Genomic DNA, 27,359 nt, shown 5'->3' with positions numbered 1-27,359 from the left:
AGTCCATTGATGTTCATTGAGACTGGAATGGTAGCAGATCAGCTGAGGCCATTTTGAGGCAGTGTGGATCAAGCAGACTTTATCCTTGCTTTAAAAAAGGGGGGTGGCTACTGTAATATGAACTTACATGTAGTTATGTTTAATAGCAGTATTTGCACTCTTCTATTGGTCCCTAGGCCCATTTGAGGGTGGGAACTGTTCTCTATACAATTCTAAATGGGTTTAACCCACCACATTTGAAGCAGCAGCTGTGAGAGACCATTCCTCAGTGTTGGAATGCATGCTTTAGCAGCAGAGATGAGCAACTTGTGGACCTCCAAATGTTGTTGGACTTCTAACTCTCATCAACCACACCCAGTGCTCAGGAAACGTTGAAGGATTCATCCAACATCTGGACAACCACAGGTTTCCCATCCCTTCTTTACTTGTACAGTCTCTAGTTAAAACTATCCTATGTTATTGTTAAAGCTGTATCATGGGGTACGCTCAGACTCTAAAGGTTTAATATATGCTTTTCCCCACTGCAGTGACTGTAATGGAGAGACAAAAACGTAAAGAAGAGATAGAGAAGGGACTACAGTTCATCCAGTAAGTGAACAAGTTTTGAGACTGTGTTGTCTCTATTCTCATTAATCTGTGAAATTGAGCAATCCTTATTTTTTAATATATATAATTTATTTTCCCTTCAAATGAAGACCAAAACAGCTCGCACAATAAACCATAACTTTCATAAATAGCAGCAGAGATACGCTGACATAAAAAATACCTAATTTAAGAAAAACTTACAAAGAAGCAAACCACAATTCTTATACAGCTTCCAAAATTGTGGCACCACTATAACATAAGTAACACTTGTTGCATGGAAACATATACTTGGCCTTGAGTGAGTGTACTTTGTTTTTTACCTTTGTAATGGAGAACTTTGAAATACAGTGGTACCTTGGAACTAGAATGTAATCCATTCTGGGAGACCGTTTGACTTCCGAAACGTTCGAGTTCTGAGGCGCGGCTTCCAATTGGCCGACAGCTAGGTTTTTGCACAGCAGAAGTCGCGTTGGACATTCGTGTTCCAAGGAACATTCGAAAACCGGAGCACTTCCGGGTTTTTGGCGTTCAGGAGCCGAAACGTTCAAGAACGGAGCAGTTCGAGTTCCGAAGTACCACTGTACCAGAAGTTTGCAGCCTTAACTTTCTAGAGTAAGGCTGCAGATTGGAAGGCTCCTATTTTAATAAGACTATTCTAGAGTAAATGGATTGTCATGGCTTAACCCTATGATTATAGGGTTAAGACTTGCACTCCAGTAAATAGTCACTTCTGGTTCATACAACTACAATAGTAAAATTATAAGGGATAGAGGAGCCAAATTCCCTTCAAATCTGTGGCGCACAGCCAGCTTCTTCACATATGTAGCAGCCCATGTAAACAGTTAACTATCTACACTTGGGAACCTAGGCAAAACCTTTTTCCATTTGTATATTGAAGAATATTGATTCATTCTATTGAAGGAACCAGCAAAATACTTGACAGACATAATTTACTGAACTGGACACCATGCCTGTGATGTGGAAAACAAGTAGTGCTATCATTTTATAGACAGAAAAACCAAAGTGTGTGTTTGGGTTGTTACCTGGCTGTGGAGAAAGTATTGCCTCCATGAGGCCACCTAGCAATGCAGGGGACATTTTATCAACACAGGAAACATTGGACTTTTGGATGGCAATAGGCCAATTGCCACCCAAGCAAGTTGAAACAATTTATTTGTTTCCCTTTATTTAAGTTCCCATCTACAATAGTTCAGGAATGATGTCGTGCTGGCTAATACTATAGTTGGTGGTACATTACCCAGAGGGCTTTGTTTTTCTGTGTTAGTCACTTTCACCGCCTTGAAAGTCAAAAGAAATTTAAACCGACACTGAAGCACAGCCAATTTTTGATTATCCTGTCTTAGTAGCTTTCAGTTTGTTGTTACTTTAAGCCTACTTTCTTGCCCAAAGAATCATTGAGAGAGAGAGAGTATGAAATATATATTCTCAATCAAATAATGTGGATTTTTGTGCAAAAGATGTGTGTGTGTGTGTGTGTGTGTGTGTAAACATAAGCAAAGTATTCTTCAGCAATAGGTAAATTTGTGTGCAATGACTGACGCTAAAGGGATAATGTAGCTTCCTGTACACAGGCCATGAAAAACCTAAGTGCATTCTGCAAACTCATCTCTGAAAAGTGAGCATACCAATGCCCACAGGTAAAAAAGAAGAGGTTCCGTACTGTATTTCTAGTTATATTATTCATTTATACTGCTTCACATATTAGAGTGATGTGCATATATGTATATTTCTGTACTTCACAAGCCCTTTGTCTTTGTTTAGGTCCACGTTACCCCTAAGCCAAGAAGATTATGAGGTAATTTTAAGAGTTTCTTTTTTTAAAAAAAGAAGTACCAATTGATACGTTAATATACATTGTTATCTTGACAAATTAGTCCTTGTAACTGAGGTGGTGGTGGCAGGGAGGAAAAGGGAAGTAGTTTCTTCTTGCCGCTGGATGGGCAGAGTTGCTCACAGAACAGGGATAGGGAAGCTTTTTCAGCCTGAGGTCCATCCAAGGTCCATATTTCCTTCTGGGCAAGTTTTTGAGCGCCACATGCTAGTGATGGATGCGGCTAGGATTCAGGAGATGCCATTCTGAATTGCATTGAGATTATCAGCTGGGTCTGTGTGGGTGGTTTTTATACTTCCAATTTTATATCCCCCTGCTACGAGATCTCAAAATATGAGTATGTAAAAACTATCAACAACGTGGGAATTTACTTTCCAATAATATTTTTGTTGTTTGACTAAGTTACTTAAGTACGTTGACTTCAGTGGGTCTGAGTAAAGCTTAGCTTTGATAATGCCAAATTTGCTTTAGTTGAACAAGCATGCTATGCATACTTGCCCGAGATATATATTTTAAAATGGGAAACTTGAATTTACTCAAGCCCACTTATTTACTGAGTTGTTGCCTGGCTCTTAAGACTCCTCATTTGAGTTTTGCAGCCCCTGGCAGGGCATCTGCCCTAAAACCTTTGAGAGATGTCCCCTCTCCAACCATAGCTATGAGTCTTGGGAACTCATTTGCTCTAGAAATGCACTGTGACTGGTCTAGGTTCTGTTTTTCTTGCCAAATCCTGTCCACACTGTGTTGTGACATTGGCACATTGCATAGCAGGTGCATAGCAGACAGTAATATTGTGAAGTACAATATCATTGAGATTAGATGAAGAAAAAGCAGGTGAGAGCTGCGTTCACGCATCATGCTAAGCCATAAACCATGGCTTAATGTGCATGAGTGAATCTTGTCCATTGCACTCTTCCCCACTCCTCCAGCTGACACTGTGAAGAAACAAATGGCTTGGATAGATACATTCACTGTACTGTGCCATGATGCTTTCCAACCAAGGAACACTGTTTCTCTTAGGAGACAAGCTTTTTCTCCTAAACCTGTCCACAGGAGATTGTGGCTTTCTAGGATTATTCGAATTATGTGCCTCCTTTATATTCTGAGAGAACGTATATAGTGATTTTGATGCCTTTTTGGCAGTGTAGCAAGGACACTACAGGATGGCATAGTGTCCTATTTCTTCTTTTCTTCTTCCTACAGGCTTTTTTGCAAAAGCTGGTGAGAAACTTATTTGCAGAGGGCAACGATTTGTTCAGAGAGAAGGATTTCAAGCTAGCGCTGGTTCAGTATGTCGAAGGACTGAATGTGGCTGAATATGCAGCTTCAGATGAAGTGGCCATTCCGGCGGATCTCTTATGCAAGCTGCATGTCAATCGGGCTGCCTGCTACTTTGCCATGGTGAGTAGTCTTGGGGCTAGTTTGTGCTTTATTTGATCTCTCCATCATTTGATGGCTTGCGTATAAGCAGGTTTAAACTGCATTAAAGTAATTTGGGTTGAAATATATAAGAATAATTTCAAGATATGTCATGGCTCACTTGCTTTTATTTGACGTTGCAGTCATCAGGTGATGATTATACTTGTGCAGTTCATTCCATTGCCTTTAGGGGGTGGGGTGGGGGTTAGGGATCTGGCTACAGGCAATATACACCAAGGGGAAGAATTATCCATTGTTGTGGGTATTAACCTGACACACTGTTCTTTTGCTCCCCCTTTCTTTTCTGTACAAGCAGAACTTAAGAGCAATGAGTTAGGTGGGACAGATCTTGCATGGAAGGAGACGTGTAGGATCTGTTTATATCAAGCTTCTTATGGTTATGATAGTCTCTTTTTCCAAAAGGGCCTCCATGAGAAAGCTCTGGAAGACAGTGAGAAGGCTCTGGGATTCAACAAGGAGAACATTCGTGCGCTATTCCGGAAAGCCCGCTGCTTGAATGAGCTAGGGAGGCACAAGGAAGCATATGAATGTAACAGCCGCTGCTTGCTCTCCCTCCCGCATGTAAGTAGTGGCTTGCAAATTTACAGTCATTGACTTTTTAATGGAAAGTGCATAAATGTGTTAAAATAAATTACAATCAGACTTGAGATTTCCATTCCCCTCCTTTGTCGTTGGCTCTCTCGTCTTTTGTTTTGATACAAAGAGCAATAAAAAGGACTCTACAAATCTTCCAAGCATTGAGCAAACTAATAAATAGAGCATGCAGTTTCCAGCACAAATATGAAAGGTTATTATTGTCTTTAGCACTTAGAATTGCAAATATATTTTTATATATGGCAGCTTCTGGGGGAAAAGTCCCTGCTCTCTCTCTTACTGCAAGTGCTGCTTCTTTTCCCCCAGCTTCCCTGCCATTATTCCCCCTCTAGCTGAGACACCGCCCCTTGTTCTGCTCATATCTCACCTTTAGATATTTTGGTCTGGATTGGAGAGACGGCACGGGAGAGAGCTTGGGGAAATAGGCATTTAGAGGATTCATGCAATTTCACTTATGAAATTTACACAATTACACTTACATGACGGGCCCGGAATGTAACCCCCTATAAGTGTGTGTGGGGGGGAGACCCCTGTATTTGCAAAGAATTGAGTGAAATACTTTGTACACCAACAAATGTGCTCATTGTCTTCTCCTTGAAGGATGAAAGTGTGGCACAACTCGGCCAGGAGCTTGCACAGAAACTGGGATTAAGGGTCCGGAAAGCCTATAAGAGGCCTCAGGTATAGTCGTCATGTCCCACATTTATTTCGTTTGGCATATATAGGGTTATGTGATTGCATCCTCCCAACAATCCTTTGGGATACGTTAGACTGAGAGATAGTGACTTGCCTAAAGCTAGCTAGTGAGCATCAAGATGGTTGTGCAGGGATGTGAACTTGGGGTTTCAGCATCCAAATCCAGCACTCTATCCCAAGGCTGCATAGCATGTGATTCAGCTCACCAACAATGTGGGGTAACCTCTGAAGTGCTTGGTACCCTCCCATGTTTATGCAGTCCTCAAAAGAGAAAACAGAAATAGGAAGTGTTGAGTTTTGGTGAACCGCCATTCATGGCCAGTGCTCAGAATTGGGCTTGGTGCAGTTGAGCAGGTCTAGTTTGGGGATCCTGTGTGGCCTTCCTGATGTTCACTGGTCTCCATCTTCCATCACTCCCAGACTGCGTGGCCAATGGTCAGGGATTATGGGAGTTGTTGTCCACCAGCATCTGAAGGTCCTCCATGTTTTATTTTTTTTGGGGGGGCAGTACTAATTGGTGTGTGCAGTTGCGTGTAAATATGTGTATAAAAGGCTTATGACAAACCAGAAGGTTGGAATGGTGAGTACAGTGGGACCTCGGTTTTCAAACACAATCAGTTCTGGAAGACCGTTCAACTTCCTAAACGTTCAACAACCGAAGCATTTACTTCCAGAAGCATCTACTTCTGGAAAACTCTATACAGAGGCCGCGTGGCACGTTTGACTTCTGAAAACCGTTCAGAAACTGAAGCAGTTACTTCTGGGTTTTCAGCATTCAAAAACTGAAACGTTCACCTTCCAATTCTTTCAAAAACCAAGGTGCCACTATATTCTACTTTAAGTGCACCTGCCACTATTATAAATGGTGTTTAATTAGAAATGGCATTTAATTCAGCTAGCCAGCTCAGAACAGAATCATACTGTCTGGCTATCTATGAATACCTTAGAGAGCCAGACTACCTACCTCCTTTCCTGTCAAAACTTAGTGCTATTAGTTTCACCCAGGATAAAATCCAAAATAAGACTATCTACTTGCAAATGATGTGATATTCCAAACACAATAGTCAGTTCTTGTTGGAAACAACATGTAACCTGCAAGTAGATTGTCCCATTTGACTATTATATAAGCATGTCTTGTACTGAATGTATAAAACTGGGATGTGAGGTTTAGCTGCAATTTCTGGTCTGTGTACAGGGTGGTGCAAGTACAGTCGTACCTCGGGTTATGACCACCTCGGTTTGCGAACAGTTCGGGTTACGAACTGCGCAAACCCGGAAGTGTTTTCGCCGCGCGCGCGCATAAGCCACACGCGCGCGATCGCGCGATTTGTGCATGCGCAAAGCGCGAAAAACGCGCTTTGCGCATGCGCAAATGGCGGCGCCCATCGCACTCGGTTTGCGAACTATTTGGGTTACGAACTGCGATCCGGAACGGATCGCGTTCGTAACCCGAGGTATTACTGTACAGTGCAATACATACATACATACATACATATGTATATGTATATGTATATGTATATGTATATGTATATGTATATGTATATATACATATTTATGTGTATACACACACACACACACAGAGAGAGAGAGAGAGTGTCAGTGCCATCTTGTATGTTTACCTGCTCGCTCTTAATATGGAAGTGACTTTGTGTCAGAATCTTGTAGATTACCACTGTTCTCTCTTCCTTGCAGCAGGAATTGGAAACGTTTTCTCTACTTAGTAATGGCTTGTCTTCTGCCTTACCAAATCAGGTAATAATAATAATAATAATAATAATAATAATAATAATAATAATAATAAATAATAATTTATTATTTATACCCCGCCCATCTGGCTGGGTTTCCCCAGCCACTCTAGGCGGCTTCCAACAGAAAAATGAAATAAAATAATCTATTAAACATTAAAAGCCTCCCTAAACAGGGCTGCCTTCAGATGTCTTCTAAAAATCTGGTAGCTGTTTTTCTCTTTGACATCTGATGGGAGGGCGTTCCACAGGGCGGGTGCCACCCCCGAGAAGGTCCTCTGCCTGGTTCCCTGCAACTTGGCTTCTCGCAACGAGGGAACCCGCCAGAAGGCCCTCGACACTGGACCTCAGTGTCCGGGCAGAACGATGGGGGTGGAGACGCTCCTTCAGGTATACTGGACCGAGGCCATTTAGGGCTTTAAAGGTCAGCACCAACACTTTGAACTGTGCTCGGAAACGTACAGGGAGCCTTTATTGATTAATAGTGCAAGTGAGACCTGAAACAACATTTTGCAGTGTCAAGCCAGGACTTCTTCGTGAAAACTTCATTTCATTCCCTGTCCCCCTTTCTCGCTTAAAGAGTTTTATCATTCTTCAAACCCTGGGGTTCCACCAAGTATGCTAATATCTCCCTCATGTTTCTCAGTGATCCTGATTGGCTAGAGTCCTATTGGCACTCACTGCCTAAGTTCGCTGTTGCAAGAAATGATACCTCCTAGGAGTTTTTAATTTGAAGTGCAATTGATTGCATTCCAGAATTTTTAGCAGAAGCTGGAAAACTGTAGAGAGTGCTGACTGGCTAACTAATGGCCCTTGTGACAGTCATGAAGTCAGTCAGTTGTGTAGATTGTAGAGCATTGATTGTCAGTCCAACTAGTCACATAACTCACATGGCCTGAGCAGTATTTCAATTTTTTAAATAAAAAAATAACCCCAGCAGGAAAGGGGTCTAAAGAAAATTTAACCAGACGAACATATGCCCAAGTTTTTTGTGTTTTGTAATAGTTGAAAGCTTCCCTGAAGCTTGGCAGGAAGGGTGAAAGAGAGGAAATTAGTGCTAGTTTCAAAGATCAGAATGTGTGTCAGTAAAGTGAACAAACACTTTGCAAGAGGAAAAAACTGCAAACTTCTGTAGTTAGGTACATCACTGTGTGCCCTGAAATAACTCTTTGTAAAAGTTAGAGAAAAGAGTTGAATGCTGAGAGTAGCACCCCCCCCCCAACCTGCAAGAGGGATGACAATAGTATATTCTTTCTCTTTGCAGACTGTTTCTAATGGATTGGGCTCTGTAGATGACATTGAAACAGGTGATTAGTTTTATGTTCCTTTGACTCATAGCAATTTTTGTCTCTCTTACTGACTTAAGTTTTGACTTTAGAAAGTCTCAGGTCATATCTTCAGGACCTCTGGTTTTTCCACCTGGTTTGCCACTAAGGACTATAACTGGAGTGACAGAAAATGTTCTGGTAGAGGGGAGGTGTTCTGGTAGAGTTGCTCTTGCAACTTCCCTCCCTGAGGCAGCTTTGAGAACTTTGCACTGGGTTTGTAGTTGTTCCCGTGAACTGTGTGGATCTGCAGAAAAACCAATGTATGCTGAAGCTCCCACCACATGTAAATTAAATCCACTGCAGGAGATACCCTTTCCCCATGATGCACACTGTGCCAGCATGCTATAAAATTTGAAGATACTGTTAGAAACATGACTTTAGATTGTATTCTGCCTGATACTGAAAGACATATTTTGAAGATGGGAGACACAGTACAGTGGTACCTCGCAAGACGAAATTCATTCATTCCACGAGTCCTTTTGTGTTGCGATTATTTCGTCTTGCAAAGCGCGGTTTCCCTAGGAATGCATTGAAATTTAATTAATACGTTCCTATGGGGAAAAAAGAAGTGCAAAAAAAAGGCGCCGACTCACCCGCCACGGGCTCTTCAAGGCTCTGGGGAGGGGGAAGCAGGAGGCGGGCCAGGGGTCTGGAAGGAGTCTGGAAGCCAATTACAGAGATGGGAGAAAGCAAGGCTGGAGCCACGGGGTCTCCTCCCGCTGCAGCCTCCGCTCCTTCAGGCGCTGTCGCTGTTCCTGCCAAGGGCCGCCTGGCAAGCCCCGCTGCTGCTCCTGCCGGAGCTGCAGAGGCCGCCATGAGTGCCATGCTGCCGCAGGAGGCAGAAGTGGCGGCCGTGGATGTCACTGGCGGAGTCCTAAAGGTAAGTGGCGGTGGTGGCTTCCCTTCCCCTCGTGAGGCTGCTTTGTCTTGCGAAGCACAGCCATAGACGGTTTCGTTTTGCGAGTCGTCCAAAAAAACGCAAAACGCTTTCATTTTGCGATTTTTTCGTTGCGTGAGGCGTTCGTCTTGCGGGGTACCACTGTATAGTACAGGCTTTGAGTGTAGTAGAAGGTCTCTGGTTCGATTCCTCTTATTTCTGTCTGTCTGTTTATGTAAGGATCACATAGTGGGTGATGAGCGAGGGCGGAGAGAGACCTCTGCCTGGGACCCTGGACAGCCACTGCCCCCCAGAGTGTACAATATTGGGCTAGTTGGACAAACGTCCTGGGCTGGCATACGGTAGCTTCCTATAGTTTAGAGAGCAAGAGCCTCTGAGCTTCCATTTCTGCCACTGGATTGGGATCTGTGTGTGTGCTGCCATCTGGATGTGATCAAGTAATTTGCCTTGCAGACAGCTCTCTCGATCTCCAGTGTGTCACCCCTCCCAATGTCTCTGTGAGTGAGGACTCTGCCTTTCCATCAACTGACTTGGATACGAAAGGCACACCAACTTCACTGCCTGCCGCCACCCTGCTCCCTTCTACTGATGCTGCATCCATGCCAGGGTCTGAGGGTGCTGATGACTTCACTGAAGGAGGAGTTCTTGGGCATGAACTGGACTCCATTCTGGATTCTATTGCAGATGGGTCACAATACCCTCTGGTAAGAGTGGATTTCCTAGGTCTATCTATCCATCTACATCTCTGCTTTCAGTCACTCCTTTTTGACTTTCCCTCACTCTTCTCCTCATGCACTGGAGAGCTCTGTGTCTTTCTCCCTCCTCCTTTTGGTATCTCTCCCCTGCCCACAAACTCCTCCTTTTGGTTTCTAAGTATCTGATGGGATCTGAACCAACATGAGACCTGAGTATATTATACATTTCCATGTGGCATTGTTTATCACCTTGGGAACACAAAGGGTGTGTGCACATCTAAAACTCCCAACTGTGGTAGCTGTGATTAAGCAATTGGAAGCAGAGTTCTGGTCTCCCTGTCCACACACAGGGAGTGCAAATTGTTCTCTACTAGTCTTACATGCAATTAAGTGATACAGTGGCATTGATGTTGACAGTGGCTGAAGTTGCCCAGGGTTTCCTCCCCAACATCCATCTCAAATCCTGGTTAAGAGAAAACTCTGATATCAGGAATGGGGAAGTCCATAGCTTAATGGCAGAGAATGTGTTGTATGTGCAGGAAATCCAGGGTTCAACCCTGACACCTCAACCTGAAAGGATCCTGTACTAGGAAAGTATCGGGCATGTACTAGGAAAAACCAACTGTCTGTGTTAGACAGCGACTGCTAATCAGAGTAGACGGTTCTTTCCTAGATATACCAATGTTCTGGGTCAACATTGGGCACATAATCCTTCCCTGAAGCTTCTTTCTGGTACCCTATTGGATCTGTTGCATTTTTCCTCCCCGCTCCCCCAATCCAGTTAATGCCACTTATGCCTCTAACACCTGGTTAGTCTTGATGCCGTTGTAATGCTGAACTGCAGTGGGGGGGGGGCAGGAGTTGCACCCCCAAAGAGAGGAGGGTCTATGTGGATCTGCCCAGATACTGGTTGATAATGCTGCTGCGTTGGAGAAAGTAACTGTAAACTAGTCTTCAGTTCTGTCTGCCATAGTGCCCTGTGCTACCTACCTTGTGTACCTGCTGTATTTCATCTCTTCCCCTCTAACTGTATCATGTTTTATCTCTCTTGCTGAAGTCCCTGGTCCAAGGTGCCATCCCTGCCAACCTGTCTAGTGAGATGCCCCAGCTGATCCCCGTCTTTCCAGGTGGCACTCCTCTGCTCCCTCCCGTGGTGACCGCCAGCATTCCAGTCTCCACACCGCTCCCTCCTGCTTCCTTTGGCCTTGTGATGGATGCCACTAAGCAGCTCTCCTCCTCATCTGTCCTGGATGCCTTTGAATCACCTGTGGGTGGCAGTGGCAGCTCCCCTTTGGACTCGCTGGATTCGCTAGACTTGCTCCCGTACACCGAGTCCCGCCTTGATGTGTTGGATGCTTTTGGAACCAATAGGGGATCGCTAGATGCGCTGGATTCTTTTACTGTTGGTAGGTGTGGGGCCTGTTAGAGTCACATTATCTTGTAAGGAAGGGAAATGCTGCATCAAAACTCCGTATAATTTCTAGGCATATCTCTGTGAAGAATCAATTGCCCTAGGCTCATGTTGCATGCTCCTCCACTGCCATCTAACTCTCTCCTTCTCACCACTCATATCAGTTCCTGGCCTATGTCCCAGCCTTGTATTGTCGCTTTTAAATTGCAAATGTTTCTTTTGTCTAACTAGACTGGGTATAATAAATAAGCAAGTGGATAAATGTTTTGGTTTGTAGAGTGCCCATCATGTGGTTTGCACCAAACAGCAGCAGTATTAGTTCATTGCTGCATTATAGATTAAGAGAAACTTAAAGAATTACTTGACTGAATAACAAGATTAACATGTAAGAGGATGAAGGAGAAGGAGGTATGTTTCTGTATGATCCAAAGCAAAATTGAAGAAAAGAGTCTTTTTCTAGCCAGTGATATCTAAACCACTAGAAAACAATTTTCCTCTTGGTGAGAACTGCCTCTTTGGAGTAATTTGAAACTAACACTGGAGAGAGAACTCCCTGGGATATTTCCCTATGCAGATCTCATGGTAATGACTTGGGTGGTGGGGCTGTGCAAGAGCATTACAATGATTTTCTTTCTTAACTCTAGGTTTTTTATTATCGAAACTATTTGCCTCAAGTGCTAAAAGAATGTGGAACTTGGTTTCTGTTGCCTCTTGGGAACTTAAGAAAAGAGAAGGTAGTTGAATGTGGTATCGCTCAGATAGTTGGCAGTCATGCTTGTAACACTGGCCAACTGTCTTCATTTCTCTTGTGATTTTTCTCTCCTTGTTCAGAGGAAACCAGCACACAAGAACCACGGCAGCCTGCTGGTATCCAGAAATCACAATCCTTGGTGAGTAGCAGTTGTTCTCTTTTTCTCTGGATGGGGATATAGAATAATCTGTGGGCCAAGAGCTGAAAATGGACCCCTTGGCATCATGTAAGGTGGCAAAACTTCATTAGGATTTTTTGAAAGGTGTATATCTTGGTTGCATTTTCATGTGATAGCCCGTTCTGGCAGGTTGCTTGAGCTCTCTATGCTGTCATTAAGATGGCTGATGCCACCTTTTCTAATTTAAGATATAATGTCAACAAAGTTTGTGGTTTAAAATGTTAAAACTGTGTTGGAAAGCTAATGAAATCTGTTACAAAAAACTAACAATTTCACTATTTTTTACAATTACCATGGCCATGTATCAGGAAAAAAGTTATTTCCCCCCTCCTGAGCTATATATGACACTTTAGCTGAACCACATAGGCAACTAAAGTGTATTGGACAATTGTAGGATACTCTTTGACTTTTCCAACAAGCTTTCAAATGAGAAGGAAATAGATTTTCAGGTGCACCTTCAGTGTAACAGTCAGTAATATAGTTGATACCCCGATTTCATCCAGTCTATTCCACTAATGGCACAATAGGGCAACACTTTGACAGTTCTTCTTTGCAACCCTGCCTAGAATTCATGGGAATGCACAGGATTGCATTTTGGATTGACCACGAAAGTCAGAGTAATTCTCCTTGCATGTAGAGTAGAGTCATCAATGAAAATGACTTTAGTTTGCCCACTTTGGCTTGTTCTTTCTGAAATGCAGGTTTACCTGAAGAACTTCAGGAGCGGGGTTCAATTACTTTTCGTTGCAATTCCCCCCCCCCTCCAGGCAAACCACAGTGGACCAAGTCACCCAACGGTACCCAAAGTGGTAGAGTTGCTGATGTGTCAGCCAGAGTCAATGATGCCCAACACAGCTCTGCTTGTGAAGAACCCGCTGGCGTCCACTCATATCTTCAAACAAGCCTGTCGCATCTGCTATCCCAAAACAGGTTATTTGCTTGTGATGACTTGGACTAATTGCTATTGGAAAAAACTGGGCTCTTGTTAATCTTGTCTCCCCTTTTGTAGGACCCAAGGCTGGCGATTATACCTATCGAGAAGGTCTGGAACACAAGTGCAAGCGGGATATACTGCTGGGCAGGCGCTGCAACTCAGAAGATAAAACCTGGAAGAGAATCCGGCCACGGCCAACCAAGACAAACTTTGTGGGATCTTATTATCTCTGCAAAGGTGATTTGAAGGGAAGGGTGCATGGGGGGTGGGGAGGAGGAACGGGACTGCTTCATACAGAATGAGGGTTCTGTGAAATATGGCGTGGGGAGAGGGAGGCTGATTTCTGTAGCAATGACCTGTTTCCTACTGACCTACCCTCTCCTTCATGAATGTGTACAGGCTTTAATTAATATAGAAATTTATACCTTTGCCTTCAATCGATTCCCCATCATGGTGGCTTACAAAATTTGCAAAGTTCAGTAATAGATAAACAAGATAAAAGTAATAGATAAACAAGATAAAAGATATACAAAAGCACACCCAAAGCAGCAAGATTTAAGAGGGCAGCATAAAAACACAATTGCCATCAGCCAAGAAAAAATGATTAAATTAACATCCTAAGAAAATCAAATTGTCTGACTTACGCCAAAATGGGCAGGTATCAGGCAGGTCTCCTTGGGGAGATTAAGTTAATCATTAGTAAAGATGACAGGGGATTGAGTTATTATGATGACTAATTGCAACCTTCTCCAATGTACTCTCCATTCTACTGCAACTCCCATGAGCCACAGTCAATATGACCAATGGTCCAGGGTGATGTGAGTTGTAGTCCCAACAGCATCCATAGGTTGGGGAAGGCTGGGCTACACCAAGATGTGACATTTTGAACTCATTTGTTTATTTTTAACTGTTTGTGATCTTGGGGCTGGGTGGGAGGGAAGAGAAGGAAACAGAAGAAGGGGTAGCAAGAGAGCTTGGTTCTGATTCCAGCCTCCATTCCTTGTGTGGTGGTGTGGTGTCTGTTGCTTTGTAGATATGCTTAACAAGCAGGACTGTAAGTACGGGGATAACTGCACCTTCGCGTACCACCAGGAGGAGATCGACGTGTGGACAGAGGAGCGGAAGGGGACTCTCAATCGTGACCTCCTCTTTGACCCGCTGGGTGGAGTCAAGCGGGGCAGCCTGACCATTGCCAGGATCTTGAAGGAACACCAGGGCATATTCACCTTTCTCTGTGAGGTATGGAGTAGAAGGCAGGCAAGATGTCCTTCCTTCCACTGCATCCTTCTCCTTGTCTAGCTACATAACTGGGCCACTGAGACTTTCACCCAGAATAGTGTCCAGTGCTGACATTTGTCAGTTTTGGTTTTGCATAAAAACACCAAAATTCTGCTTACCCTTTCTCTCTCACACTCCATTCTGGGTTGCAGCTCTGTTTTAAAGTGACGGGAAATGGCGCCTCTCTGGAATCTACTGCCTAGTTGCCATGTGGCTAGCCTTGAGCTGGCCTCCAGAAACCCCCAGTATTGCTGAGAAACATGAATTGGAAACATCACAGTGTGGTTGTGGCTTGATTACAATAAGCATTCTGTTTTCTTGCTAAGTAACTTAGCAGAAAGCCACTGTGTTCTAGTCAATGGAGCGTTGGGCTGGGCCCTGGAAGATCAGGACTCGTTGACTTTTTGAGTGGGCAAGTGGGCAAGTTGCAACCTCCTAACCTTAATTCCTCATCTATAATAACAATTACCTATAATCACAAGTTGCCAGGAGCATGATAAAGGAACACAAGAAGCTGTCTTACACTGAATCAGACCATTGGACCATCTTGCCCAGTATTGTCGACACTGACTGTCAGGGGCTCTCCAGGGTTCCATTTGGGAACCATTAAGATTTCAGCCCTTGTTAGGCAAATATTACAGTGCCTTGGAAGTGCTTTAGAAATGATGGTTTAAAGCAATTTCTAGGGACTTAAGTCTGAAACCCTTTTCTAATGGTGTGCTTGCAGATCTGCTTTGATAGCAAACCCCGGATAATCAGCAAAGGGACCAAGGACTCGCCAGCAGTGTGCTCCAACCTAGCTGCGAAACATAGCTTTTATGATAACAAGTAAGTGGGCTGGGCTTTGTCATAGGGACATAGAAAGTTGCCTTCTACTACCGGTAAGTCAAACCTTTAACTAGCTCGGTATTGACTCTACACAGACTAACAGGCTGCTCTCCAGGGGTTCACACTAGAGTGTCTCTACCTGGAGATGCTGGGGATGCAAAGCAGTTGCTCAACAATGAGCTGTGGCTGATGGTCTCGCTTGTTGTTGTTGTTGTTGTTTAGTCGTTTAGTCGTGTCCGACTCTTCGTGACCCCATGGACCAGAGCACGCCAGGCACTCCTGTCTTGCACTGCCTCCCGCAGTTTGGTCAAACTCATGTTCGTAGCTTCGAGAACACTGTCCAACCATCTTGTCCTCTGTCGTCCCCTTCTCCTAGTGCCCTCAATCTTTCCCAACATCAGGGTCTTTTCCAAGGATTCTTCTCTTCTCATGAGGTGGCCAAAGTATTGGAGCCTCAGCTTCACGATCTGTCCTTCCAGGGAGCACTCAGGGCTGATTTCCTTAAGAATGGATAGGTTTGATCTTCTTGCAGTCCATGGGACTCTCAAGAGTCTCCTCCAGCACCATAATTCAAAAGCATCAATTCTTCGGCGATCAGCCTTCTTTATGGTCCAACTCTCACTTCCATACATCACTACTGGGAAAACCATAGCTTTAACTATACGGACCTTTGTCGGCAAGGTGATGTCTCTGCTTTTTAAGATGCTGTCTAGGTTTGTCATTGCTTTTCTCCCAAGAAGCAGGCGTCTTTTAATTTCGTGACTGCTGTCACCATCTGCAGTGATCAAGGAACCCAAGAAAGTAAAATCTCTCACTGCCTCCATTTCTTCCCCTTCTATTTGCCAGGAGGTGATGGGACCAGTGGCCATGATCTTGGTTTTTTTGATGTTGAGCTTCAGACCATATTTTGCGCTCTCCTCTTTCACCCTCATTAAAAGGTTCTTTAATTCCTCCTCGCTTTCTGCCATCAAGGTTGTGTCATCTGCATATCTGAGGTTGTTGATATTTCTTCCAGCAATCTTAATTCCGGCTTGGGATTCATCTAGTCCAGCCTTTCGCATGATGAATTCTGCATATAAGTTAAATAAGCAGGGAGACAATATACAACCTTGTCGTACTCCTTTCCCAATTTTGAACCAATCAGTTGTTCCATATCCAGTTCTAACTGTAGCTTCTTGTCCCACATAGAGATTTCTCAGGAGACAGATGAGGTGATCAGGCACTCCCATTTCTTTAAGAACTTGCCATAGTTTGCTGTGGTCGACACAGTCAAAGGCTTTTGCATAGTCAATGAAGCAGAAGTAGACGTTTTTCTGGAACTCTCTAGCTTTCTCCATAATCCAGCGCATGTTTGCTATTTGGTCTCTGGTTCCTCTGCCCTTTCGAAATCCAGCTTGCACTTCTGGGAGTTCTCGGTCCACATACTGCCTAAGCCTGCCTTGTAGAATTTTAAGCATAACCTTGCTAGCGTGTGAAATGAGCGCAATTGTGCGGTAGTTGCAGCATTCTTTGGCACTGCCCTTCTTTGGAATTGGGATGTAGACTGATCTTCTCCAATCCTCTGGCCATTGCTGAGTTTTCCAAACTTGCTGGCATATTGGGTGTAGCACCTTAACAGCATCATCTTTTAAAATTTTAAACAGTTCAGCTGGAATATCATCACTTCCACTGGCCTTGTTATTAGCAATGCTTTCTAAGGCCCATTTGACTTCACTCTCCAAGATGTCTGGCTCAAGGTCAGCAACCACACTACCTGAGGTGTACGAGACCTCCATATCTTTCTGGTATAATTCCTCTGTGTATTCTTGCCACCTCTTCTTGATGTCTTCTGCTTCTGTTAGGTCCTTACCACTTTTGTCCTTGATTATGGTAATCTTTGTACGAAATGTTCCTTTCATATCTCCAATTTTCTTGAACAGATCTCTGGTTTTCCCCATTCTATTGTTTTCCTCTATTTCTTTGCATTGCTCATTTAAGAAGACCCTCTTGTCTCTCCTTGCTGTTTTTTGGAAATCTGCATTCAGTTTCCTGTATCTTTCCCTATCTCCCTTGCATTTTGCTTGCCTCCTCTCCTCCGCTATTTGTAAGGCCTCGTTGGACAGCCATTTTGCTTTCTTGCATTTCCTTTTCCTTGGGATGGTTTTCATTGCTGCCTCCTGTATAATGTTACGAGCCTCCATCCATAGTTCTTCAGGCACTCTGTCCACCAAATCTAAATCCTTAAACCTGTTCCTCACTTCCACTGTGTATTCATAAGGGATTTGATTCAGATTGTATCTTACTGGCCCAGTGGTTTTTCCTACTTTCTTCAGTTTAAGCTGGAATTTTGCTATAAGAAGCTGATGATCTGAGTTACAGTCAGCTCCAGGTCTTGTTTTTGCTGACTGTATAGAGCTTCTCCATCTTTGGCTGCAGAGAATATAATCAATCTGATTTCGATGCTGTCCATTTGGTGATATCCATGTGTAGAGTCGTCTCTTGTGTTGTTGGAATAGAGTGTTTGTGATGACCAGCTTGTTCTCTTGACAGAACTCTATTAGCCTTTGCCCTGCTTCATTTTGAACTCCAAGGCCAAACTTGCCAGTTGTTCCTTTTATCTCTTGATTCCCTACTTTAGCATTCCAGTCCCCTGTAATGAGAAGAACATCCTTCTTTGGTGTCATTTCTAGAAGGTGTTGTAGGTCTTCATAGAATTGGTCAATTTCACTTTCTTCAGCACCGGTAGTTGGTGCATAAACTTGGATTACTGTGATGTTAAAAGGTCTGCCTTGGATTCGTATCGAGATCATTCTGTCATTTTTGAGATTGCATCCCATTACAGCTTTTGCCACTCTTTTGTTGACTATGAGGGCCACTCCATTTCTGCTACAGGATTCTTGCCCACAGTAGTAGATATGATAGTCATCCGAACTGAATTCGCCCATTCCCTTCCATTTTAGTTCACTGATGCCCAGGATGTCGATATTTATTCTTGTCATCTCATTTTTGACCACATCCAGCTTACCTCCACTCATGGTTCTTACATTCCAGGTTCCTATGCAATATTTTTCTTTACAGCATCGGACTTTCCTTTCGCTTCCAGGCATATCCGCAACTGAGCGTCCTTTCGGCTTTGGCCCAGCCGCTTCATCAGCTCTGAATCTACTTGTACTTGTCCTCCGCTCTTCCTCAGTAGCATGTTGGACGCCTTCCGACCTGAGGGGCTCATCTTCCAGCGTCATAACTTTTATATGCCTGTTGTCTTTGTCCATGGAGTTTTCTTGGCAGGGTTACTGGAGTGGCTTGCCAGTTCCTTCTCCAGGTGGATCACGTTTAGTCAAAACTCTCCACTATGACCTGTCCATCTTGGGTGGCCCTGCATGGCATAGCTCATAGCTTCTCTGAGTTATTCAAGCCCCTTCGCCACGACAAGGCATTGATCCATGAAGGGGGATGGTCTCGCTAGTAATGCTTTTCCCCCACCCTGTTTGATTCTGGGAATACTCCTGGCCTATCCTATATTATTATCGATAAGGATCATTAAATCCATATTCGTGCATTACCTTTAGCAGCATGGAAACAGTTGGCATGTAGTTGTGCTCTTGCTGCTGCAGTCATCTAGCAGATCGTTTGTTTAAAGCAGCATTCCTCACCATGGTGCCATCCTGTTAACTACCACACATAAGCACCTCAGTTGTGGAACCAACCTTTTCCTATTGTTGGTTCTGATGATTAAGTATTTGCCATGCTTCTTGAGTAATGCATAAATCAGGCCCAAGATCTAACATTTTATTTTGTCTGTCTAGCCCAGTCAACACATTACTCATGAAGCATTGCAGATACACAATTGTCAAAGCCCACATCCAGTAAGTGTGTGTTCTGAAACTGAGGTACGTACCCATCGTGGTCTAAACTTAGCACAATTAGCTCCCAAAGTGGCTTATAGTGAAAATCTGCAAAAGGTACAATATATTAGCGACTCATGGACATGTTTTATGGCATTCTCCTGACAGGCTAACATTGTAATCCAGATTTGAGGTTCTTCTCTGTAAAATCATGGGGCAGAGGGCACTGCAAATGGATGGGCTGGCTCAGGCTGAGCAGTATTTGTCTATATCACTGCTGTTTTAAAACAAGTATCTTTCTGAATAAACATTCCTCTCCTCGATGCAGGTGTCTAGTTCACATTGTTCGTTCCACGTCACTGAAATACTCCAAGATCCGCCAGTTCCAGGAGCACTTTCAGTTTGATGTGTGCCGGCATGAGGTGCGTTACGGCTGCCTGCGTGAAGACAGCTGCCATTTTGCCCACAGCTTCATAGAGCTCAAAGTTTGGCTGCTACAGCAGTACTCTGGTAAGTGTGTACCACTTGGCTCATCCTGAGGATGGAGAGGGAGATCTGCAGTATCTATGGCTCCTGAGGTGCCTTTCTAGGGACCATAGGATTGTACCTTTAGTGTAATAAAATCCTACATACATGAATTATAAGAGTTGAGGGAATGATTTGTGGTGATAGGTTTTAATATTCTACACTTTGCAGAAAAGCAAAGCTGCAGAGTGGATCAATGGATGTGACTGTCAACTTGGCAAGAGTGGCTGGAAATTGGGAGGCAGCATGTTTGAATCAAGAACTCTTAAATTTTATACCCTTTTGTTGCTATATTTCTGCCGCACGTGTAGAGTATTACATATATATGAAGAGATCTCAGGGTGGTTCACAATGAAATTACTTGAATCTCCAAGTCTGTTGGTCCATTGCCTTTTTGAAACACTACAAGTAAAACCATTGTTTTAAAAAAATCTGAAAAGATTCTGGAAGTTGGAAGCCCTTAATAGAAGTCTTGATTATAATTCCAGGGATGACCCATGAAGATATTGTACAGGAATCCAAGAAGTACTGGCAACAGATGGAGGCACATGCCAGCAAGACTAACAGCAATATGGTAAGGAACTTCAAGGATCCAATGCCAATGGCTGTGTTTTATGAGAACACACATTCATTCATCAAAGGTAGACCGCATTAGGAACTTCCAATTCCAGGACGTGTACTTTACTTCTGTACTTGTGTACATAAAATGTAACACGAGCATTCCCTATTTTTTCCACCCACACAGAAATTCCCAGAGAACATTGTGCATTCACTAGCCTAAGATATTTGGCACTAAAGGGAAATAGACAGATTTGTGGTAGATATGGCTAACAGTTGCTTCTAGTCTCTATGTTGCCTTCAGTATCGGTTGCTGAGGATAGGGCTGTTGTCCTCATGTCTTCTTTGTGGGCTTCTCAGAGGAATATGATTGGCTACTGTGAAGAACAGGATGCTTGACCTACCAGAACTCACTCTGTATTCTTTTGTGTGCTTTTGAGAGAATAACCAGCGACTGACTCTGTATAGTGGCCCCCCAGGAGAGGGGTGGGATTGGGTGCTACTCCAAGTATATTCGTATTATTAAATGGTGTATGTATTTCTTCCCCTTCCTTGCTTTTAATGTCTCTCTCTCTCTCTCTCTCTTTAATTTGGAATATCATAAGGGTTAAAACATGTTAAGGAACTTCTTAAATGGAAATAATTGTTAATGTGAAAATAGCTCAAGGATTGTTCTATGTGTAAGACCACATTCCTAAACACATTTAGTGGCCAACAAGAGCCATTAGGCACACTGGCACTAACGTCTCAGCAAGGATGAATTGGAATATATTGCACATGTCCAAAATAGGATCCAGAATAGAGCAGTTGGGCCTTGAGGCAGCTTTCAAGGAAGGGAGGAGGATGTTTATGGGCTGCATGGGCGAGTGGCTCTTCATACTGCAGTGCAGCCTGTGGGGGATGGGCTTATTTCGGGTGGAGATCACGAGGTTTGCTGCAACTATTACTCTGACTTCTCTCCTTCCCACTCGGTTCCTTCAGCTGATCATGCCTGCCAGCATCTAGAGGCAGCACTATCTCATTTGTTCTTTGTGGTTGTTAAAAGTAACAGAAAAGAAATTATGCCCAGAAAGCGCCCCCCCCCCAGGGGACAAAATCAATGCACAGAAGCAAAACCCAGAAGCCATGTACCTTAGAAAAAATATAGCAATGAGTAGCTAAGAACACTATTTTGATCCATGAAGAACAGGGATCAGATTTGATTCTTGGAAGTTTATGGCTCATGGGAGGGTTGTTGATTTGTAGGCTGGGGTTCAAAACCCAAGTGGCAGCTTTTTTAAAAAATTTTTTTTATAATTTTCATTTATATAAATTACAACAATTATTCAATCATAATTTTAACATTTAAAACTCTGACTCCTTTCCTCCTCTTTCTATGGTTCTTTGCATTTATTTTCATCTTCTTGCATACTCAAAATTATCTCAACATATTCTTTTATATATCTATTCCCGTATATATCCCAGAGAGAGAGAGAGACTACAGGTTTTTACATAAATCCTGCCAATGTCTTAATCTGTTTACAGTTTGTTTGTAAATCCTCAGTAAACCATTTCCATTCCTTTCTTTAAAAAATTGTTAAATTGCTATCTTGATTTCTTATCCTCCCGGTAAGTTTTGCCATTTCTGCATAGTCCATTAACTTCTGTATCCATTCTTCTCTTGTTGGGACCTCTTCTTCCTTCCATTTTTGGGCACATAACATTCTTGCAGCTGTGGTTGCATACATAAATAAATTTCTATGCTGTTTAGGTAGTTCTGATCCCATAATTCCCAAAAGAAAAGCTTCTGGTTTCCAAGTGACAGCTTTTAAAGTACTACTGTGCGATAATAACCTGTTGCTCCTCCTCCTGGGTTTCATTTTGGAGTCCTGGAGAAGTGCCTAGCTGATGAGTAACAAAAGGAGCCCAGCCCTGCCATTGGATTAAAACCGCTCTTGGACTAGAATACTTAAGTTCTTTGACCTTTAATGACTTTCAGAAGGTGTGGTTAGTAAGAAGAGAAAGGGAGGGGAGACAAGACCCATCATTTAGAAGTTGTTAGATTAAAATGCTCAATAATATTTCCTACCACTTGGTGTCTCTTATTCCTTCTGTCAGTCATTTTCAGCATAGATGGACATGTTACGGCTTGCCCAGCACATAGGATTGTGGTTTCATGGTACTATAACAATGGGGTCAAATAATCAAACTGTGCAGCTACATCATACTTTTCAGAGAAGAGCACAAGTGGAAGGCTTGAGGCAGTACAGATGCAAGGAAGGATCAGGCGAGAGCTGGGGAAGAGGGCAGTAGGGGAGTTGTGGTAGCCCATGAAACAAATTAAACTCTGGATGCTCTCCCACCACCATTTACTTCCATGGCGGTTTAAGCTGGTACACATGTAGCCACTAAGGAAATGAATGGACTGCATTGTCCAGTCTCATGATGTGGGGCTGAGAGTTTTCTTCCCTTTTGCTTTTTTAAACACATCCCTGTTTCTGATTTAGAAAATTGGAGAAGCACGCACGCAAAACCATGTTCTTTACTGTGTGCTTCATGCGCACCCTGGTAATCATTCATGCATTGTGGAAGAAGCAAGCTTAAGGACCAGAGGAATGGGAAGGAGCTGTCTGGTGGAAGGTGTTGACCAGACCTAGAGCCTTTTTTGATTTGGGGAAAGGAGGGAGGTGTTGCTATTTCAGCATTCTACCTATGATTCATACCCTCCAACATGCCATAGAGGAAAATCGGGGTGCACATCTTTTGGTGACTCGTGCGAGAGCACGGCCCCCCAAAAAACATGTGTCTTTCAGGGCTACGCTCTCGCTGAGCCAAAACGGGACATCCCAGGATCCAATCAGAAGCCGGGATGGCTTCTGTAATTCCAGGATGTCCCCGGGACAATTGAGGGGTGTGATGATGCCCAAGTACTTCCATGCTGAAGGTGGAGGGGACATGTTCCCAAGGAGAGGAGAAAGACCAAATAGGAGTAGTAAATTATTAAGTGCCATGGTGGAGTAATACAGTGGAAGCAGAACTGGGACAGTGGTATCAGTTACCAGCTAGAGCAGACAGGGAGGAGCAGCCTTTTCCTCTGACAAGAGAAACAGCCTATCACCATGTCGTGGGGGAGGCATTCAGAAAGCATGAGGAACACATGCAGCCTATGAGACCATTTTGGAGGCTGGGCTAGAAGTCCCCTGTCCCCCATGGCTGGGTATACAAGGGAGGTGGTGGCCTTGGGCAGCTCACACCCTACTTCTCTGAGGCTGCAGCCTTCCAGACCTGGATCCTTTCATTTCTAATATCTGTGGACATGTAATATTTGGGGGTACATTCAAGCCAAGGATGCTGAAGAAGCGCTGGACTGTTTTTCTAATGAGTCTCACAATCCCTTTGTGAAATAAAACATTCAATCCATCTTCCATGATGGGAGTTGGAAGTCCAGTAGCATCTGGAGGGTCAAAATCCCACCATCTCTGAGCCTAGTGGGTGTCTTGAACTAAGTCAGAAATGTTCAGTTAGTAAGAAATGCTGTGAAAAGCACAGCTGATAGCAATGAAGATTTTGTAAAATGTTTCTACGGGCATGTTCAGAACATGCTTGTTGCTGATACCCTGATAATTAAAAAGGGTCCTGCATAACACTGATGTATAGCATGCTTGTAGCTTTTTAAACAGAAGGGAATTTCAAATAGAACTAACCAGTCCCAGATGGGTTCATTGTGGTTTTGTCCAAGCCGAGGAAACCATCCTACCAGCTTTTAGCTAATTCTCAAAGAAAGTAGCAACAGTTCACTGGTGCAGAGGGCTAGGCAACCAACAGTGGAAAGTTTGTTTTTGCCTTTCTTTTTCTCCAGTCTAGGCAGGTTAATTTGGCATGATGCTTGTTCAGCTGTGCTTCCAGCTAAATAACTCCTGCATGGAGAGGGAGTGGGGGAACTTCTGTGGGGAGAGGAATGACGCAGAGTCACATTAGGGGGATGGGTTCTGTCTCCCCAGAATTCCCTTATTTGTGCTCTGCTCTTGTGCTAAGATGACTTTGGTTCAGAAAAACTAAAAAACAGGATGACTTGCTCTCTTGCTACTTTCACAGATTGCAAAATCACCTGACATTTTCTAAGCTGTGAAGTTGTCTGGAAACTAATTGCACAATGCCTGAATGCATTCATTTTTGGATATACCTGGAACAGCCATTCTGTATAGCCAGCTTCACTCTGGACTGCCAATAAATAATGCCGGGCTGAGTTGCTTTTTTTTTGGCAACTAAATATGTGTGAATCATTGGGAACAACTGGAGAAGAGTTAACAGAGTTAGGGAAAGGTTACGAGAGAATAATACTCTTGCATATCTAAGTGAAATCAGACCCATCCCACATTTCTAGAATTGGCCTTCAACCATTGTTCACTCTAGCTCAGTACTGTTTACACTGACTGGCAGCAACTCTCCAAAGTTTCCGTTGGGGGGGGGGCATTCCCAGTCTTCCCTAGAGATGCCAGGGATTGAAATTGGGAATTTCTGTATGCAGAACAGATGTCCTGCTTCTGAGCTACAGATATTTCCCCAAAGCATACGCAGTGACTACTCAGGGATGGTAGAAGATGAAAACTAGAGGGAGGGAGAAATGGAATGGAATATCCTGAAAAAAGTCATAGCTGCCTGGCTGGCTGGAATTCTGAAAGAAGCTCACCATACTGCAACATTTTGTTGGTGATCTTATCCGCGTGCTCTGCCACTGCTGTCTTTCTCATTGTGGCATGCCTTCTGCCTTATTTTTTATTATTTTTATTCTGCCTTATTGATTTGCGTAACGAATCAAAGCATTGCTGTGTCAAAGCTTTTAATCATGTGGCCAGTATGGTTTAGTTGCCAACTAGATCTTGTAATGTTGGCCCCATAACAATGCAGCTGTTAATCTGAAGCCACTTGGGCTGAGTTAATTCATGGCATGCTTAGGAACTTCTAATTTCCATGCAACATTGACTAATTTATTAGCAACCCGTCAGGTATGTGTCTTGCTGTTACAAATACAGTCATGTACAGTTGATGCTTTGGCTTCTTCCTTCAGTTTCTTTTACCTTTGCAAAGATGTATTTACCTGGCAAGGATGCATATGCTTCTCAGCTTTGGGCTACTTACCTGAAAAGACCTGTTCAGTTTGTGCTTGCCTCATGTTCTTGGAAGCTTCTAATGTTTAGAAGGAGCTTTTCAAAGCCTTTGATGACGGTGTGAAAAGACTGGAGGCAACGATTATTAGACAGATACCTAAGGGATGAATTCCATCTGCAACATTGACTTATATGGATTTATTTGGTGGGAAGGCCTTGATGGCAGCTTTCCACATGACTAATTAACACTGTAGGAATAGGTGTCTAGAGGTTTGGCTAAAAGGGATAGCTGTTTTTGTTCCAGGGGTTTGTGTTTTGTCATAGTTACTCTTTTTGCACCATACCTCCTGCACTAATCTGGATTAGCCCTGTTTTCCTATTTGTTCTTGCAGTGATCAGCATGGCGCATAGCTGCCAAGTTTTCCCTTTTCTCACGAGGAAGCCTATTCAGCATAAGGGAAAATCCCTTTAAAAAAGGGATAACTTGGCAGCTATGGCATGGCGATAGGTACAAACTTTACTTATGTGACTTGTGACACCAGCCTGGTGTGTTTATCCAGGGCACCTGAGTCTTTAGAGACTCCCTCCAGAATTACACACATGTAAAACTTTAAACCCTCCTTCTAGGCTTGTGGAGATTTCCTTGGTCTCAGTTGGTGTGCTCTGGCTACCTGATTCAGGTGGCTATCCTTACCTGAGAGTAAAGACTCAGTGGAGCTTGTTTTTAGTTGATGCAGCATAATCCTACACAAAACAGTGTGGCTGAACAAATTGCTCGAGATCAGCATTATTTGCGTTTTGCACTTCTAAAGCAGTTGGCACCCAGAGTGACTCATTCATCCCAGACCCCTGGTGTGTGTGTGTGTGTATGTGTGTGTGTTTTATTTTAATTTAAGTTCCATGAGTTTGTTTATAAAGAAAAGTAGCGATTTTTTCTTTCTAACATTGCAGTCAAAGGAATGAGGATTGTATGTGAGTATTGTGTTTAATGTTCTTTTTTCCTATAGAGGTGGCAAGAACCATAACAACGTGAACCCTCTTTTTCCTCTTCCTCCCCCAACCGACACAGATTTTCTACACTAAATTACTGCCACCAATTGCATGAATCTGTGATCTCCTGTCCTGGGAGAACCATCTCTTCATATATTTTAGCCTCTGACTTCTCCCTCCTGCCACTGATTCTTTCCAAATTCTAAGTTGGCACAAATTGTCTTTAAATTATTAGCAGCTCTTTTCTCCTCTACTCAAATTGTTAGTCATTCGGAGCTGAAGATGGTATCATGTTTAATATGTTGCTCAGGCAGAGAATTCCATCAAGTAATATTCTGTGCCCCCAATGTTGTAAAAGGTGATATAGTTTATATATGCACATTAAACTTCCTAACAGGGTCTGTGTCACCCAGGAGACCACAGCTGCAGAGATAAGAAAAGAAGAGTTGTTCTGTTGTCTGGAGAGGTCCCTTCCTGGTTCACATGGAGAAGCCATTTTCAACAGAGCCCACCAATGGAAGCACACAGCTGTATTGAGGCAGCTAACAATTTTGTTCCACGGCAACCACCACTGTAGGCTCCCCCCCTCCCAATGCTATGTCACAGCTATGTTCCTCAGGGTGGCCTCTTGGGCTTGCCAATCAGAAGGTCGGCGGTTCGAATCCCTGCAATGGGGTGAGCTCCTGTTGCTCTGTCCCAGATCCTGCCAACCTAGCAGTTTGAAAGCATACCAGTGCAATTCCCGCAGCGGGAAGGTAAACGGTGCTTCCGTGCGTTCTGGTTTCTGTCACGATGTTCTGTTGCACCAGAAGCGGTTTAGTCATGCTGGCCACATGACCCGGAAAGCTGTCTGTGGACAAATCCCAGCTCCCTCGGCCTGAAAGCAAGATGAGCGCCGCAACCCCATAGTCGCCTTTGACTGGACTTAACCGTCCAGGGGTCCTTATGTTCCTCAGGGTTACTTTGTGTATGTATGTCCATTTTAGAATGGGGGTGTCATGCGCAATGTTTGCAACCCCTGCAGGAAGTGAAGTGATCATATAGGCCCAATTTATGCTCTGAGAGCCCAAACTATAGATTAGATACTGTGCTGAACCAGTGGCCAATACTGGCAAAAAAAAAATGGTTCCTGTAGGACTGCAATTGTAAATTCAACAGCATG

The 27,359-nt window shown here is 43.5% G+C and overlaps 1 protein-coding gene across 5 annotated transcripts in view; it reads left to right on the top strand.

The window, feature by feature from the left end:
* ZC3H7B (zinc finger CCCH-type containing 7B) overlaps nucleotides 1–27,359 on the top strand; it is a 52,213-nt gene that overhangs the window by 6,729 nt on the left and 18,125 nt on the right. For 3 of the 5 annotated variants that reach the window (XM_035127468.3, XM_088676620.1, XM_088676621.1), the window contains exons 2-17: nucleotides 528–588; nucleotides 2,368–2,401; nucleotides 3,641–3,838; nucleotides 4,280–4,438; nucleotides 5,072–5,152; nucleotides 6,860–6,919; nucleotides 8,177–8,219; nucleotides 9,592–9,842; nucleotides 10,891–11,239; nucleotides 12,076–12,134; nucleotides 12,941–13,103; nucleotides 13,183–13,344; nucleotides 14,141–14,346; nucleotides 15,113–15,213; nucleotides 19,366–19,547; nucleotides 20,051–20,136. In XM_035127468.3, coding sequence (XP_034983359.3) covers nucleotides 536–588; nucleotides 2,368–2,401; nucleotides 3,641–3,838; nucleotides 4,280–4,438; nucleotides 5,072–5,152; nucleotides 6,860–6,919; nucleotides 8,177–8,219; nucleotides 9,592–9,842; nucleotides 10,891–11,239; nucleotides 12,076–12,134; nucleotides 12,941–13,103; nucleotides 13,183–13,344; nucleotides 14,141–14,346; nucleotides 15,113–15,213; nucleotides 19,366–19,547; nucleotides 20,051–20,136 — 2,187 coding nt within the window. In that variant the 5' untranslated portion in view covers nucleotides 528–535. The remainder of the gene's footprint in view (nucleotides 1–527; nucleotides 589–2,367; nucleotides 2,402–3,640; nucleotides 3,839–4,279; nucleotides 4,439–5,071; nucleotides 5,153–6,859; nucleotides 6,920–8,176; nucleotides 8,220–9,591; nucleotides 9,843–10,890; nucleotides 11,240–12,075; nucleotides 12,135–12,940; nucleotides 13,104–13,182; nucleotides 13,345–14,140; nucleotides 14,347–15,112; nucleotides 15,214–19,365; nucleotides 19,548–20,050; nucleotides 20,137–27,359) is intronic. The other 2 variants (XM_035127471.3, XM_088676622.1) reach the window with 1 other exon arrangement.

Source organism: Zootoca vivipara, chromosome 9, assembly GCF_965207765.1.
Source record: "Zootoca vivipara chromosome 9, rZooViv2.hap1.1, whole genome shotgun sequence".
Lineage (NCBI taxonomy): Eukaryota > Metazoa > Chordata > Lepidosauria > Squamata > Lacertidae > Zootoca > Zootoca vivipara.
This window is presented reverse-complemented; position numbering and strand designations above follow the sequence as displayed.